The sequence below is a fragment of the Aythya marila genome, assembly GCF_965140915.1.
Source record: "Aythya marila genome assembly, chromosome: 16".
NCBI classification, from domain to species: domain Eukaryota; kingdom Metazoa; phylum Chordata; class Aves; order Anseriformes; family Anatidae; genus Aythya; species Aythya marila.
The window spans coordinates 3169746-3187191 of NC_139057.1; the positions used below are offsets into that span (position 1 = coordinate 3169746).

Consider the following 17446-nt stretch of genomic DNA (forward strand, 5'->3'; position numbering starts at 1 on the left):
TTGCTCTGGAAATAACACATTCAGATAAACCTCATTTTATAAACATAAGAATTACATCACCATACCAATATATATATTTATATATTAAAAAAAAAATCTACCTTCCATAAATACATCATACATAAAATATGTTCCCAAAATACATTCATGCATGTTCCCCTTTTGAGATCCCTGCTTGTACCCCAAACATCTGTAAGCTGGGAAGGGCAATCTCTGGGCAAGGACTGGAGACAGGCTCATGTTTGCAGGTGGCACAAAGACCAGGCCGGGTTGTGAAGAAGCCTTTGGTGTTCGGATGGTGTCGGGGTCAATTCCTGCATCCACGAGGTCTAATCCTGCCCCTCCAGGACAGCGGGGCTCTCCTGCATGCGGGGCCCTTGCTCATGAAACTGCACCAGCTGCCAATGCTTAAGCAGCCAAAGGAAACAAATGCCCATTCCGTGTCTGCTTAGGAAAGCATAAATACACAAAATATACAAATAATTCTAAGTAGCACCTGGCACAAGGTGTTTGCCAGCTTTGCAGCTCAGTAACACACACCCTGTTCCTGTGAATGTGTTTGATTCAATGTAGGACCGCCGGGGCTGGCCACAGCCCTGCCCAGACTTTATCACCCTGGGGCTGTGCCTGGACCTCGTGGCTGTGCGAGTACAGGCAGCTGGGCACCCCTCTCTCCTGGTGGGGCCGTGAGGGAAGCAGGGCAACCGCCTGCTGGATGCTGAAATTCCACCCTTAACCCCTGGTCAATACTGCAAGTGCACGCTTACAAGCTGCTTGGGGAACGCTGCCCTCTCTACTTGCAAGCACTGGCCTGGAAACAAGTCAGCATCCCCTTTCCACAAAGCAGGCTGACATTATGGCAAGCTCTCCCTTAGGTTCGCAGTCTAGAGAAAAAATAAATTCATTCTGACTTCTCACACGTAGCCAAAACCAGCATCTTCACAGAGCAACTGAAGAGAAGCATTGCATAGATCCATATCTCACGTCCTCCCGCATCCAACAAACAACAGCAAGAAATGAGTTCAAGTTTTGCACAGGACATTATAAAAGGCATCACCGTTAAACAACACAACAAAAAATGAGGTGTCACCATGGTGTAAACTCTGCGAGGAAACTAGGCAGCAAAGTACAGTGCTCAGCAGCTCTCGGGGACTGCTGCCTGTAGTGTACTGATGCATTTACTAGACAAATCTCACCCCAAACCTATCTCCCATGGCACAGGAATATGAACTTGCATAATTAGATGCTCTGCTCCTGAACAAAAGGGCTGGAGAGCGCCGGCATGAATGACGAGCAATGCTGTGTGTCGTGGGAAGGAAGACAACACTGCCTGGGCTGTCTGCTTTGCATACAGGAGTTCAAGGGCCAGTTGCCCTCTTTGCAATGCAGATTGCAGGACAGCAGGTGTCTTTGCAGGCTTGGAAGGTCTCAACAGAAGTTTTGCTACAGTTGGCTTTATCATTGAGATATGAGGGAACAGATCCTCCGGTGGCTTAAACCCCACGCACTCCATTGGAGTTATTGGTGCCTATTTCCACTCATGGAGAACGTGGTCCTTGCGTGTCACAGACATGGAATAAAGCTACGGTAGCCCTTTCTTTAAATAAAATTAAATAACTGCATATGACATCAGCACACAATTTTGAATGTGCTTCTGCTGTTAAGAAAATAGCAAGCACACCAGTGATTGATTAAATTATTTCTCTTAAACTAAAAAAAAAAAAAAAAAAAAAAAAAAAAAAAAAAAGTGAGAACATTACTAATAATTAAATAATAATAAAAAACCTAGGGACTGTATAATGTCTTCTTTTTATATTTTGACACTGAGAAAGTCACTGGCATGCGTATAGCTTCATATATCCTCTGCAGCAGGAAGAGAAGGTTTGGTTTCCTGGAGGTCACTGTTGCCATTTTCAGATGTGTCCGAGCTGCCCTGAGCTGATTCTGCTGGCGGTGGTTTGTACTGCACACAGGCGACCATAAAGAAAGTTGTCCCAAGCACCTGCAGACACCAAGACATCCCATTACTCCCTGTTCTGCCCCAAAACAAGTGTCCAGTTGTCAGCAGGTGTAAACCAGCAAAGCAAGTGGGAACCAGCAGCGCTTTAGAGAGTGTGAAGGATTTTAGAAACCTCTTTTTCATGGTAACTGCTAAACACAGCTCTCTACATCAAGTGCCTGTCTGGGAGCAGTTAAAATGATGGTTTCCAGCTAATAAATAGGAAACGCACAGCTAAGGTCTCGTATTTTCTAGTGGTGATCAGGGAACGGTTATTTACAGCTGGCCTGCAATGACATTGCTCACTCTCACTAACACACTGTCGTCTTACATTTTATTCCATTTCAAGCAAAAATCACTTCAGCAACTGTTGGGAGAAGAGGGGATTTTTCTTACGGTGTAACAGAAGCTGTAAGCCTGGAAAGTAATGGGATTTTAAGAGAATGATGGTGCCTGGAGCACCATTACCTGGCAAGAAGCAAATGGAGCTTTTGCCCTCACTGAGAACATTTCATGTCTTAAGGTCTAATTTGGGTTTGGAGGAGGCAGATCGGCATAACACGAGTTTGTAAAACTGTCTCCCAGTGCAAACTGCTGCCTCCTAAAGAGCTGCTTGAGCGGAGAGCAAAACACCAGCCTCACCTTGTAGACCAGCCCAGTGATCAGGGTGTAGAGGCTCATGGCTGAGTTCTCGTAAACGTAGCAAGAGCCTTGCTCGCCGCACTGGTCCTGCCAGAGCAGGCAGGATTTATCGATCATTGACCCAAAGGCAATGGGGCCGGGGATGCTTCCTGCAGGAAGACAAAGCAGACCTGCAGTTAGGGCAGGACCTATGCACTCGCAAGATGCTTTGGGACTACACTTGCAGGAACGCATCAGGCACTGGGGTTACCGTGATTAAACAAAGCCACCCTGCAAAATCCAGAGCTGTGCCCAGAGCAACAAGGCACCCAAACCATGCTGAATTTAAAAAAACACTGAGAGTCCAGCGTGTTGTCTTTTGACTCTGGCCTGTTTACTGCACAAGCACCAAAAGACATACACAGGGGCTTCAATGCCCCTTTTTTCTTATAATTAGGACTTGTTGCCAGGATATTGCTCCTCTGCCCCATCTGCGCCATGTTACACAACCCTTCATTCAGTTTTCAAACTCTATGCAAACAGAATTAGATTTTTTTCTTGCAAACAAGGGAAAGCGTCCTCCTTTCACCATCCCGCGTCCTGCCCCCTTCTCTTCCAACCCAACTTGTTTTGTTCTTAGGTAAAACACCGTGGTGCATGCTCTGCACAGCCAGCAGAGCATGAGGACACACAAAGTCACTTTGTACTATACCTAGTGTTCGTACGACGATCCACTGGATCCCGAGTGCAAACGACCTTTGCCTGTCAGGGACACACCTGGGGAAGAAAAAGGGGATGTTCAGCAGCGCTGCCAGGCTGCACAGCACCTCCCTGCATGCCAAGCTTTGTCCCAGTGCAAAGTCCACCCTTGATGCTGCAAACTGAGGGACACACACACACCCATGCCTGATGTCAGAGGAAAGAGCTGCCACTGATAAGATTTGCTCTCCCAGCTAGACAGTGAAGGGAATTAGTCCCTCTCTTTCCAGGCTGGTGGTTCCTGTTGCACTTTCCCTAGGGCTCGAGCCCTGGGATAAAAAGGAGATGGAGGTATTTGGGGCTTCTTGCAGAGGACCCTGTGCTTACCGCAGAGTCGCAGTCAGGGCAGGAATGCTGCTCAGGAAGGTGAAGAGGATCACTATGAACATGAAGAAGAGGAGCAGGGTCCTTTTCTCACAAGAGGAGGTGCATTTGCCTGCCTCTGCCTCACCAGGGAAAGTATTTTTCTCAAAACAGCTACACTCCTTATAGACCTGGGAAAGAAATGCTGGTGAGTTGTTTGCTAGGAAGAGCACTGAGAGTCGGAGCTGGGCTTTAAAAAGAAATAAATTCAAAGAGGGCAGAAAACAGCTGGTTTTGCTCCCCGAGCAGAGTGAAGCAGAAATCCAGCTGCATTCTTGACACACACATGTTTCAAAACAGATTATTAAATAAGAGAAACGAACTTTGCCAGGCAGCCCTTGAGCACTGTATGCCATCATTACCCATTTGAGCCTTTGCCTGTGTCTATGAGCAGTATGCTGGAAGGTTGAGGAGGTGGATCATGTGCACTGAGGACCCAAAAGAAGCCCCATAAGCACTGGCACAAGAATCAGGTGCCCACTGAGTTCCTGAGCCTGCCTTGGTGATATCCTATGCATTTCAGTGCAGTCTGACCCAGAATGAGGCAAAATCAAAGTTGGGCACTTTGAGGGGAGCACTATGAGTGTGGCCTCAGTGTACCTTCTACCATCCTCCCAGGTGGTGCCTGAGAGCATCCTACACCTGCTGCAGGCTGTCACCGACTTGCAGCAAAGCCCAGACCTGCAGATGCTTTTTCAGAGCCAGCCAAACCACTTGATATAAGATGCCACTGTGTTGTTAATGCATGGTGCTTTGGGACGTACCTTCTTGCCATTCCTGAGTTTCTCAGACACTCTTTTGCACCCGGCGTGGCAAGGAGAATAGTACGTAAGGTTATTGCTTCCGCAGACAGGGCTGTAGGTTTCCCGCAGGCAGCCACACGCGGCGTTGCACGGTACTGTCAAGTTAACTTGGTCACCAGACAGAACACTAAAGGAAACACAGGAGTAGTCAGTGGGGAGCCCCTGAATGGTTTTCCAAAGGAAAAGTGGAAGAGTAAGAGAAGGAGAAGAGGGGATGGTGGGAGATGCACAGGATCCCCAGAGAGTACATGCCAGGCTTGGGAAAGGTCTCAGCTCAGCTCACCTACTTTTAACCATGAAACAGGAATTGTGCCTTGAGCTACAAAGGATGTTTAAATGACCAGCTCATGGGGACACTTCTCCATTTGGATAGGAGATCCCCACTTTTAGTCTAAATGAGTAACCCCCAATATTTGTACAGCCACTGGACAGAGGAGGAACCTGTGAAGGCAGCTGAAGAGTGGAGTGACACACACTTGGTGATGATCCCTTCCAGCAGGAGCCTTTTCCATAAACTCTATTAAACAAAAAAAATCGGGCATCTGCATTCTGGGGACATGGCTCTCACCTTCATCACCTCCCTGTAAGACTGACTGGACATTATCTTCCATCTCCAGCACTAACAGATGTCCAACATCAGCACCATGTATTTGCAGTTACCCTTATTGCAGTACAAGACATGGGATCATCGTTATTACCTTCCTGTGTATGTATGGGTTACTCCTGCCATCGGCACATTAGGGCAACGAATGAAAAAAACGAAAATAGCCATCAGACTTGTCAATGTGCAAAGCAAACACAATTTGATGATTCCTGAGCAGCGGAGTTTAAATTTATTCACAAGGAATCCTCCCAGGAATGTGCCTCCCCCTCCAGCCGGCACGACCAGATAACCTGAAAAAGGGAGAGAAAAAAAAAAAAAGAAAAAGGTTAGAAACAACAGCAAGGAGTTTCTGTGTCTGAATACATGAAGTGCAGTGTGTCTGCATGAGAATAACCCTTTGGTTGCTGTGTTGCTTTTTGGTAGGAGTTCAGTGGACTCTGCTTCAATAGGTGGTCCTCCACAGCAGCCAGGTAACATGGCATGAACCTGGTTGGGCAATTTCTTCTCCCCAGAGATCTCAAAGCAGATTGTTTTAGGAGCATATCATGAGTATTAATGCGTGTTGGACCCCACAGAACTCAGATTAAACTTTTTAAGTCTGGGACATGAGAATTAAGTGAGGCTCTTCCCATTGACAAAGTGTCTGCAATTCAGACATTTCTTGTTCGAAGTTGTTATCACGTTTTCTGGTAATGCCCAAGAAGGAACAGACTACAGTTATTTTCCTTTCCTCTAGAGGGTAACAGATGGCTGCAGGAGCAACACATTTCTTACTGATGTCTGTAGATGGAGTTCTGAAAACACATTCGGTACAGATGTTCTGATAGGAAACGATCCTGACTATCTAATAGCTGAGGATGATAACGTTTCTGTAAATGAACAGCAACGCAGGTTTGTCTCATTCTACATGAGCTACAGTCCTCTTGTATTTGTAGGAGAAAAGCAAAAAATGTTGCAAAACCAGGTTTCCTTACCAAAAAGGGTAGCAGCTTCAGAGGCACTTAAACTGAACTGAGACTCCAGGAACTTGGGTCCAAAGGTGGACATCCCAGCAATGAGCGTGGCTTCAGTTGCTCCCGCTAAGCAGAGGAAGATGAAGGTGGGGTTCTTCAGAAGCAGCAGTACTGATCTGGGAAGGATAAATATACTGGGATTGAGTCACTGTGGCACATTTCAATTTCAGGTGTGTTCAAATATCTTCCATTCCTAAGTGGAAGGACTCTATTTGTCACCAAATCTCAGTCATTCCAAGGTTGTATTTGTTCCTGATGGCACTTAAAATGGGACTCTTGACTCAAACAGTCAAGAGCAAGGAACAAAGTTGTGTTATATACATGTACACATGCTCCTCATGTGCACCCATGTTCTCATGAGAATAACTACCACTTATAACCATGGATGTTTTGCAGCTTATGGGAAATACCAAGCAAGCCTTTCTGTATGGAGGAAGCACCTCCAATATACCTGATATCCCACTGGAAAACAGAAATTAATCTTTCTCCCGCAACCTAAGCATAGTTTTACATGTAGATTAACATGTAAGTTAAGCAAATACATTTTATTTTTGACCCACTGGGATTTAGGAAAGAGCAATAGATATTCCTGAAAAAATGCCATGTGTCATTTATATGCAGAAAGATGATCCAGCAACAATTGCATCTCCGAGACACAGAAATGCCCTCAGGCACAAGGGATGGTCCCAATTATCTCCCACTATCTCGGATATTGGACTAAGAGGGCTGACACTGCTTTGCAGGGAGCATTTTGTGACGAGTTTGAAATTCTGCCACGTAGGTTCCCCTAGGTTTAGCCTGGACCTGTAGAAAATCACTATTTTGGGGCCTGGCATGTCCCGCAGTGACAGAAGCAACTGGGACACAGTGGGATGGCTCATTGAATTGAAAGGCACTGACAGTCAACAGCTACAGCTTGGGCAGAAATGTGAAAAAGAAGAAAAATCTACTGAATTACGATGAAATGTGAGAGTGTGAGGCTCAGCATCAGATACACCAGGAATTTAGAGTGATTTTAGCCATGTGAAGCAGACAACTTCATTATAGCAAAAGAACAAAGAGTTTGAAAGACAGAAATACCACAGATTCTTACACTTTGATTTCAGAGGGCTTTATAATAACCATTGTCTAGCTGTTGGGATTAGCTTAATTTACTAACCTATTTTCCAGGAACAGTCTTTTCAACTTGGAAGAATGAAGCCTAATCTCTTAGCTAGGAAACAGTCCTTGTGGGCCTTGTGACTAATGCTGAAATCTTACAATGCCTTCACCTCTCCCAGTTCAAGAGAAAAGAGAAGAGTTGTTCCTGGCACCAGCATTACTGTGTGTTTGTCAGACAAAGGCTGCAGGTAGGAAAATGCAGAGGAACAACTTTCAGCGCTAAGAGTAAGGGCATGTGTCATTTCTTGTTTGCAGACTGAAGATGTAGTTGTGAGAAGCTAATGCGTATAAAACCTCAAGTCAACACAGATCTTTTCATTGCTGCCAGGACTTTAATCACACCCAGAAACCACATAACTCTCCAGAAGTCTTGGCTGTCCTCGGTTCTTGCAGCCAAAGGGATTTCGGGGAGCTCAGCATTGCCAGAAGAGGAATCCTACCACATCTAAAAGCCTTATCCTACAAGCCTTTACTCACACAGGCACACATGGGCACTTTTTCCTCTTGTAATAGTACTACTGAGGAAGCTGGGAGCTTGTCTGAGGAACACTGGCATGCCCAGGACAAGAGGCTGCCAGGCTGTAACAGCGCAGTGCCACGTGCTAACGAGTCAATAGTGACAGATGGCTACTTGTGCAATCTTGCAGCCCGTGAATGGGGATTTTTTTCAGCATGCAAAAATGACACCTGCTGTAACCACCACCAAGGGAATGGAAGGCAGTATTCCCGTCCTGGAGGAATGCAAAACATCCTCCCCTCACAACACACACAAGCTGTAGTAAAGCTGTGACACACACCACAGCCCCACCCTGCCAAGTAATCCGAGAGGGACAAATGAAGTATTGACCATTGTATTTTTTTCCCGAAGATGTGGGCTTGGCAGATCAAACGTGCAGCTAGTAAGGAGCAAGCCTCCTGTCCTGTTTTTGCACAGCTCTACGTGTCTTTTCTTTGAGCCTGCACTGACATCAGAGGATATTTCATGTGAGAAATCATATGGAAGCAGAGGAAGGAAAATGCTATTTTATCAGGCCTTTTCAACCCAAGAATTAAGACAGAAATCTCTTCAGGGCAGAGGCTTAAGCTGTCTGGGCTGCATTCCTGTACACTCCTGCTTTTAGGTAGCACTGTGAAAACAGTAACTCAGTAAGCTCTCTTAGAAAAGAGCTGATAGCATGGAATAGTATTTTATTTATCAGCATTTCTGCTTATCTTTGGGGGACTCTTACTGTCCGTACTGTGAGGAAAAGTGTAGATCCCTCATGGAAACAAAAGCAACAGTGTTGTCCCTTGGCCTTGCTCTGCAGGCAGGTCCACACGTACCCAAGAGCTGCGCACAGATGCGGGCTCCTCTTTAATGCAAGTCTCTGGAACAGCCAGCCTTGAAGGCACTTCCCTTTAATAATCAAAACCAGGGAAGCCAGGAGTCTGCTGGGTTTTTGCTTTCAAAAGAGAAGAACTTTCTGATGTTTTAAAACAACGACAACCACACTAAAATCTGGACTGATCTGAATGGCCTGAGGTGAGCAGAGCTGCCTGCCTTCAGTACCCATTCCTCAGGAACGAGAGGCAAAGGAAGATGCTCCCAGAGCAGGACACCTCTACCTATTGCTTTCACTGAGACTGCTTTCACTGAGAAATAGGGGGAGTTTTGTTCAAGATAAGCAAGAGAAGCATAAAACACTGAACTTCATTCCTCTCTGCTGCACAGTTTGTGTTGGTTTTAGTCATAACCTCATTATCATTTAAATGCAGGTTTGAATTTAATTTCCGTGTGTAGAGTAAGTCGTGACCTTGGCAAATGGCACCCAGTCAAGAATGCCATTTAATAACAGAATTGAAATCTGTTCAATGTAATATTCTTCACAAAGCTGCCTTAACCCCTGGTAAACCACTCATGACGTCCCCTAGGTTTTCTAACTCCTCCTTGCTCCGTGAGCTGACACTCCAGGGATGGACGGCAGCTGAGCACTCCTGCACTGAGCACCGAGGCAGGTGCAAGCGTGCTCGCCCACGCAATGGGGCCAAGCAGCGGCCCCGGGATTACGTGCACTGCTGTACCACTGCCATGCAGGGGAGGTAAGAGTAGGAACACAAAAACGGGGCTGGAAGATGCAAAAACACACACACACACACACACAAAAAAAAAAAAAAAAAAAAAAAAAAAGTAGGGGGGGCATGAAGGATAAAACAGAACAGGAACTGAAAACTACTGTGAAGGATATTGTGTTCCCTGAATTTGGAATGGAGCAATAGGAGTTTTTTGTTTTGTTTTGTTTTTGTTTCCTCTCTTTTCTCATTAAAAAAAACAAAACAAGAGTCTAACATGAGACGACAACAGAGGAAAGGAAGGAAAGCGCAGAGCAGACATTGCACAATGCCCAGCTGGGACAGGTGAAGCCAGACATGAGCAGACAGGAAGAAATGAAATATGAAATAATGCCACTGAGAGAATGAAATGGCAGTGCTGGTACATCTCACAACACCTGAAGACTGGCACTGAGCCACTCTTGGTTAAATTCAGTGCATTGCACGTGCCCTCATGTGGTTCACACATGGCCATGACCTTCTGCAAACTGGAGACAGGACTGGACCCTCATCCCTGGTCTCCCAAATCATCCCCAGCATGGTTTCTACTTCACCCATTTGCCCAGTTTGAACCTGAGAGGAGCTGACCACCTCTATCCAAAGGATCTGTCTCCCTGAACATCCCTCCTGGGGCATTTTTCTCACCGAGGTAGATCTTTAACTGTTTTCCCAAAGTCTGGATCTGATGCTTTTTTGTGGCTCCCATCCTTCAGCTGATGAGCCTCCGACACCCTCATAACAATATAGCGCTGGGATCCTGCAAACAAGAGGGAAATAGAAACAAAGAGCACGTGAGATGCTACCAAAACAGGGAATTTGCAGGAGGCAAAAACAACACAACACTCTCCACCAGCCCCAGCTGCTTGGCTCCAAGAGAAGAGCAGGGAAATAAGCAGCTGGAGAACCAAGGGGTGCAAATAATATTTTAATTACAATTTTAACACTGGAAACTTGTTCCCCACCACTGCCCTGGTGTCCCCAGCTATAGGAGGATGCAAGCACAGCTCCAGCCTCGTGGTGCCACGTACCTGGGAGGCGCTGGGGGTAGCCCAGGATGGGGATGGAGATGAGGAGTGAGGCTGCTCCGGCCCCCAGGAAGCCGATCCACCATGCCCCCACCCACAGCGTGTTTTCTGGGGAGATGTCAGTCCTGTAAGACACAAACCCAAAACGACACAAGGGAGAGAGGCGGTGGTTTGAAACGGAGGGGGAAAGTCGGGCACTGCTCTCACTAAAGCTGGCAGGGTCTGGAGGACACTGGGGGGCATCAGTGAAGGAAACCACCTCTCCCACCATCCATCCTGCCACAGCACACACTGCCTCCTTACTTGAGAGCGCAGCACTTAATGAGCCGAGGAAACTACATCGTTTAATTCTCTTTTAATCTCTAGCTTGCATGTTCACCTCTTCCCATTTCATTTGTGCTTTGGGGGTGGCTGTGATCCTTGCTCCATCCCAGAGCCACCCTTTCTGTGAGAAAGCTGGAGGAAATAACCCATTCCTTCCCAAGAAACCCGCTCCCCCCTTTTATCCCGTTCATCTGCCAAAGAGCCTGTAAGGTAACAGGGGATACAATAAATTAGAAACACTAAAAAGCGAGGAGGGACCAGGAGTTGTGGCTGGATAACTGTGAGGAAAAGCAGCAGTGCTGGCAGCGGTGCCTGATCAGGGAACTCGTTCAAAAAATTCACCTGCTGCTCCTGGCCTCATTAGAGCAGGCAGTGCAGCATGAGGAAGGATTTAGGCTGACAGGTTTGTGAGCAATTTTCTTCCAGTGACAACATTAATGCAAGCAATCATTCCAGCCTCGGCCCCCCTGCAGAAACGTTACTGAACATGGCAGGCACGTTTCCACCCAGCCACCAGGTCGTTTTTCTGGATTTTTTTTTTTTTTTTTTTAACCCCAAAGGAAACATACAGCATTAAGGAAAAGGAACAAGATTATTTTTTAACAACTTACTCTCTGTGTATTTCAGTATAAATATTTAGAAACATTCCTCCTACCAGATAACCCGCTGCAGGCCCAAGGATTGCAGCAGTGTAGAAAACAGCTGAAAGGGAAAACAAGCCGTGTTAGAGAACCTGCAGCACTTCTGTGGATGTGCTGCTGATGGGGAGCTCTAATGCCCATGACTTCAACTCCAGGTACACACAGACCACCACGGAGTGACATTTGGTATCTCCTGAGGTTCAAAAGGACACCGAGGTGGAAAATACCGTGCGTGGCTGGCTCTATCTGTGAGAGACACAAAGCCAGAGAGCTGCAGCAAGTTTCATCTCCCTCTTGTGCCCCAGGGAAACTTCTGCATCCAACCAGGGAATGTTTATAGCATGGGGTACACAAAAATGGTTCAGGGGACAAAACCTATCCACGTGGTTACTGGTTTGTTATTTACCAGGGCTGCATCTGACCCTGCTGCCACATCCTCATTGCTGCTGCAATGAGCAGAGGCGCTGCCTTGGCACTGAAAATACACAACCTCTACATGACGTGTTGCAGCACTGCCATTTATTGTGGTTTGCTGCCATGGAAAGTTCACTGGCTTATCAATGCCAGCCCAGTCCCTGGCTCCTCTCCCTGCAGCCTTCTGATATAACCATACAGGCGACCAAAGGCCAGGGCTGCAGGATGGGCCTTCCCCTGGTGGGGAAAGGTCAGTCCTGTCATCAGTTTCACCAAGTAGGCTGGAGCAGAGGGGAGAGCTGAGCCCCAACCTCTTGGTGAAGCTGTGCCATACTTTGCACCAGCAGCATCTGAGCAAACATCCCTCCTGTGCTATGGCACTAATGGGGCACCGCCTCGCATCGACAGGGTATGGCCTCGTGGTCTTTGGCCGCACTAAGCTTAAAGTTGGTGCCATGCACACACCAGAGGGCTGTCCCCAGCTGACTCCCATGCTGGGGACAGAGACACCTCCTGGCCTGCAGGAGCGAAAATCCCCAGCTGCACTTGCAGGCCCTGCCTGCCAATAACTGCAAGGGGGGAAAAAAAAATAATCAAAACCTCCCAAACAGCTGCTGCTGCTTCTCCCCGATTATCATCTTGTCTGTCATCAGGAACAAAAGGCTTGGAGGAACTCTCAGAAAAGCGCTCAGGGCTGCCTCATCGGTGCCAAGGCAGATGGGCTGGGTCCCCCTCCTACCCCCCGAGGCCACTCACCAATGTACACAGGGGAGTAGTTGGTCTTGACGTTCTCATCTAAATAGGTGACGCCGAGCGTGTAGAGCGGCGTGGCTCCCATCCCGTGCAGGAACTGCCCCAGCATGAAGACGAACCTGTAGCTGGAGAGGCTGGAGGTGGCTGGGGCGCACGGCTGGCTCTGGTTCGCTGCGCAGACACCCACATCGGCCGATGAGTGCACCTTGTACAGGCCTGTGGTGAAGTGGGGCAGGGCGAAGACCAAGGAGCCCAGCCCCATCACCATCACGCCCCAGCCCAGCCACCGCGGCTTGTGGCCGTTCCCCCCGAAATAGCTGACAAAGGTGAGGCAGAGACAGGCCGCGATGTCGTAGGAGCTGGCGATCAGCCCGCTCTGGTAGCTGCGGAGGTCGAAGCGGCGCTCGATGGAGGTGATGACCGTGTTGATGAAGCCGTTCACCGTCATGCCTTGCAGGAAGGAGGCCACGCAGAGGAAGAACAAGACGCCCTTGGAGGTGTTGAAGAGCTGCAAGCAGCCAGGCGTGAACCCCCCCCAGCCACATGCCAGCTCCTTTCCATCGGTCGAGACGTATTTAATCCCCTCGCCAAACCGGGTGCTGTCCCTGGCCTCGCAGAGGGGCTGGGCGCAGGACTCAGCGGGGCTGGGGGTGCCGCAGCACCCCGTGCCATTGCTCAGTGGCGTGCCCCCAGGGGTATCGAAGGCCGCACTGTCCTCGCCCGAGGTAGACGGGCTGGGGAAGACGATCGCCTGAGGGAAGTGGAAGCCATTCTCTCCCGTTAAGCTAGGGGGCTTGGCCATGAACGGCACGGCACGGCCAGGTGCAGTCGTGGCAGGGGTGGCTTTGTGGGGTGCCGAGGATGTGCCTACTTGGGGGCTGCGATTTTTGGTGCATACATCAGATGGTGAAGGTTTGAGCCAGGACCATTGCAACCTGCGAAAAAAAGAAGTTTTACACACACTTTTGAATATAACCATAGCAAAACCCATAATTATTTTTCTTTTTGTAGGATACTTATTCTTTCTGTACTGCATTTTGCTGTGCAGGGCAGCTGGACATGTGCCCTCCACCACAGTGTGCTTGTACATCAGGTACTGGGGCACCACTAACAGTACAGAAAAGAACATTACCTTCAAGAGTATTAAAAAAAACAAAAAACAAACACACACCACACAAAACAACCACACTAAAGGCAGTCTCCCTGCCTGTTGAAGCACCTTATCCTTTCCTAAGAGAAGAGCTGACCCTTCCCCTGCTAGGCACAGCCTCTTTTATTTCCCTTTCTCCTGCAGAGAACAGTGTGGAAAGCTTCACATTTCCCACTGTTAAAAGTCCTTTGCTCTCTTTCACTCCATGCTTATAACAGTTTATAACTATCCTGAGAAGTTTCCACAGTTAGACTGATTTTATTCCAGGTCCTCAGATCTGTTTACAACTATTAAGTAAAATCCTTTCTATAACTAATTAGACTACATGCCATTGCAGAGCAAGCTGCAGGGCCCAGGCTCTAACCTGATTATTGCTGCAGACTGCCTTCTTTCAAGCAGTTCCTGTGCTGAGCTGTCCTAGCATCTCAGCACCTCATCATGGAAGAAAAAAAAATATGTAATTTTTTAATTGGTTTTATCATTTATAGTTCAGCCAATGCATTTAAGTTCTCCTTTGAATGCTGGTCTCAAATATGCAACAAATGCTAGACAAGAACTACATTATTACAGGTTATTTTCAAAGCATCCCATTTTCCCAATTATTGTTTTTAATATTTGTTCAAGAGGCTCCTGTAAAAATACTCCTTTTCAGCTTGCAACCATAGCCCATCAATAGGGTTATGGGAGAAAATGGGAGGCTGTTTTCCCAATAAAATGAACCATGTTCTGATTGCTGTAACCTGGGAATATTTCAGCCTTTGGCAAATAAACCAATACTCATCTGTGCATTGCTGCAAATTTTATTGATATTTCCTTTGTAGATTATGGATTGCATGAGTGCTGATGTGCTTCCCTATACTGGTGGTTCCTGAAGGCACTGGAGCATGGGAATTGCAGAATTTGATGCTTAGAAGACCCTAGGGATTCTGCTTCCATCCCAGCAGGGGAGAGGATATACCACATATGTAAGCGTATGACTTGAAAGATGCAGGTCAGTAGTGCTCCAACTGCACCGGTCCTTAAGATAAGTTTAGCAAATGAGAGACAGAATCACAGAATCACAGAATTTTCTAGGTTGGAAGAGACCTCAAGATCATCGAGTCCAACCTCTGACCTAACGCTAACAGTCCCCACTAAACCATTTCCCTAAGCTCTACATCTAAACGTCTTTTGAAGACTTCCAGGGATGGTGACTCCACCACTTCCCTGGGCAGCCTGTTCCAGTGCCTCACAAAGACAGCCAGCAGCACATGCGACCTTTCATTTGCAAATAATTCTGTAATCTTAATGATCCTGTCTGGGGACCAGAGTGCGCAGAATATGGTGGGGGCCCGATTTTAGCAGGAATTTGCTGATAACACAGAGGCAGTGTGCCAAGAAACACACTTGCAGCCACACCTGTGCCCAGTGTTCTGTGGGTGCTGTCAGCGCCGAAACCTCCACTGTTAACATGGGGAAATGCAAAAACTATTTTTACTCTATTTAAACCAAGAAGGGATTACTGGATAATGGATCAGGCTTTAAGGAGCAGAACTGGTTGTCTTACCCCAGTGTGAATCAACAGAGGCTCCCGCAAGGCAGCTGACTGACATAGGCTGCACGCTTCCCCACATCACATACGTTTGACTTAATGTTTGAATGCACTCATAAAGAAGGCTACTGAGCTGGGGACTGATTTTACTAACACTGATTTCAGTAGATAAAAAAATGCCCATCTCAGTCAGTTAAATTATGCGACTGAACTGCCAAAGTGGCACACCTTCCCCCAGGGGAACTGCTCGTACTGCCTCTATCAGCACCGGGATGTCTCCATCAGTAGGTTTTTCATGAGTCAGGAAAAAGATTATCACTTTGCGTTACAGTTTTCCCATCCTTGAAGCAGCAGGAGCCTTGCCACTGGATCCAAGTGATTGCAGCATCCTCCCCCTCGACTTTTGTTACTCTTAATCCTGCTTAGTTACCAGTGAACATAGGGTTTTTCAAGAAAGCAACAAATCTTTCCCCAAGGCAGCAGATGTCTCCCTCCACTCCCAAAAGCCCCACACTGCCCCCAGGCCCATGTCCTGGCCCCCTCCTCCTGGAGCAGCACTGCCAGGCTGCACCCAGATGCTCTGGGCAGCAAGCCCGATTGCTACCCGCTGCTCTCCACCAAGCTGCTTGTTATCTCTCCAAGTGTTTCCAAACTGGAACTGACACATTCACTGGGAAGATTAGCTTCCACGTAAGCCATATGCCACTTTAGAGGACAAAAATATAATTTTTAGGAAAAAAAATAAAAAATAAAAATAAAACACAACAACAAATCAACCAGCTACGTGCACTTCCTAATCATTTTTTATTCATCTGAGCCATCCATCTATTGCTTCTCATTCATCTCTGTTTTTAATGACTCAGATGGTGAGGTCTTGCTTCCTTTGAACCAGGCCCAATGCTATTATTTCTATAGATTTATTCATTTTACTGCAAGAGTTTAACTCCTTTTTTTTTTTTTGAAGATGCACAGCTTGTTCCAGACAGTCAACACTACTGAGTCAACACAGCAGAAGGAGCAAGGCAATGAAAATGTGATTTGTATTTCATGGTGAAAGTTGTAAATATCCCCACGTCACCAATATTTACTATTAAATCAATAGCAAAACTTTCAACCTTTTATCAGGTGATGATTTAGAAAGTCACAGGACGGAGAAAAAATATGTTGCGTCTCGGCTGAGACCTGTGATTAGATTAATGTTACTTATTAACTCCTAACTGATATGCAGAATAATCCCATTTCCCCAAGAATGCCCAATAGTAGTTAATTTTCCCTTTCACTCTATGATTTTTAACTTTCACAGCATATTGACGTGGCAAATAACATCTACTCATAATATCTGCTTCCCATAGCCAAGCACAGTTTATCGGCAGACTTAATCACTTCTTCATTCCTATGGCATGTATGGAGATACTTGCTAAGGTAATGGGAATGGGGGAAAAAATGAAATATAACGTGAACTGGAGGGGAGCAGCCCCATACAATGCTCAGAGTTATTCTCTCTGATATCTGCAAGAGAGCCTGACCTTGCTGTATGGACAGCCTGGTTTGGGAGTGCCCCGATCCCAAAGGATCCCAGGCTCAGCTGTTAGTCCAGCCAGGGACAAAGTCATCTACTCAATTTCTCTTAGTAACACCTACTGGATTTTTCTCGGGCAGTTTTGCTTGGAGGATTATCAGTATTACTTCTGCTGCAGCTGATGAACACCGCATGGATCAAGCATAATCCACTCACTGGTTTACGAGGGGAAAGCCTCCCAGAAGTGTGACAAATCCACGCTGAGGTCCTGTGAATGGGGCTCGTCCTCCAAGTGCTGCTTGAGCTGGAAGGGAGAGAACGGACAGCGTGTGGTGACTGGGCTGTTCTTTGGGGATACAACACCAATTTTTTTTCCTAGCAGCCAGGCTTTTACGAAGCTCCGCAAGGATGTGAAAACTGCCTTCTTTTCACATGCTTTTGCAACGTGTCCCTTTGGTTCAGCAATATGGGGGAGACTGCTATTGCCAGGAGCAGCCCCTTTGTAAGCAATGGCTATAGGAACAGCACCTTCCTGCACACACACAAGTGTTTCACGAAGGAGAAATGCACCTAAAGAGCACCCAGTACTAAATATCTGAAAAAATAAATATCTAAACAAATATCTAAAGCTGTGCTCGCCACCAGTGACAGTGCTGCGGCTGCACCAGAGGTGTGCTT

At 47.0% G+C, this 17446-nt stretch overlaps 1 protein-coding gene across 1 annotated transcript; it reads right to left on the bottom strand.

The window, feature by feature from the left end:
- Window positions 1-1732: 1732 nt before the first annotated feature.
- Window positions 1733-16921, bottom strand: SLCO4A1 (solute carrier organic anion transporter family member 4A1). Its single transcript, XM_082773621.1, has 12 exons — window positions 16891-16921; window positions 12572-13503; window positions 11372-11462; window positions 10440-10561; window positions 10057-10168; window positions 6124-6278; window positions 5244-5439; window positions 4507-4672; window positions 3707-3873; window positions 3333-3397; window positions 2642-2790; window positions 1733-2002 (listed from the first exon to the last, which is right to left on the bottom strand). Exons 2-12 carry the CDS (start codon window positions 13368-13370, stop codon window positions 1853-1855), a joined length of 2172 nt encoding a protein of 723 aa, XP_082629747.1. The 5' UTR covers window positions 13371-13503; window positions 16891-16921; the 3' UTR covers window positions 1733-1852.
- Between the last annotated feature and the right edge of the window lie 525 nt (window positions 16922-17446).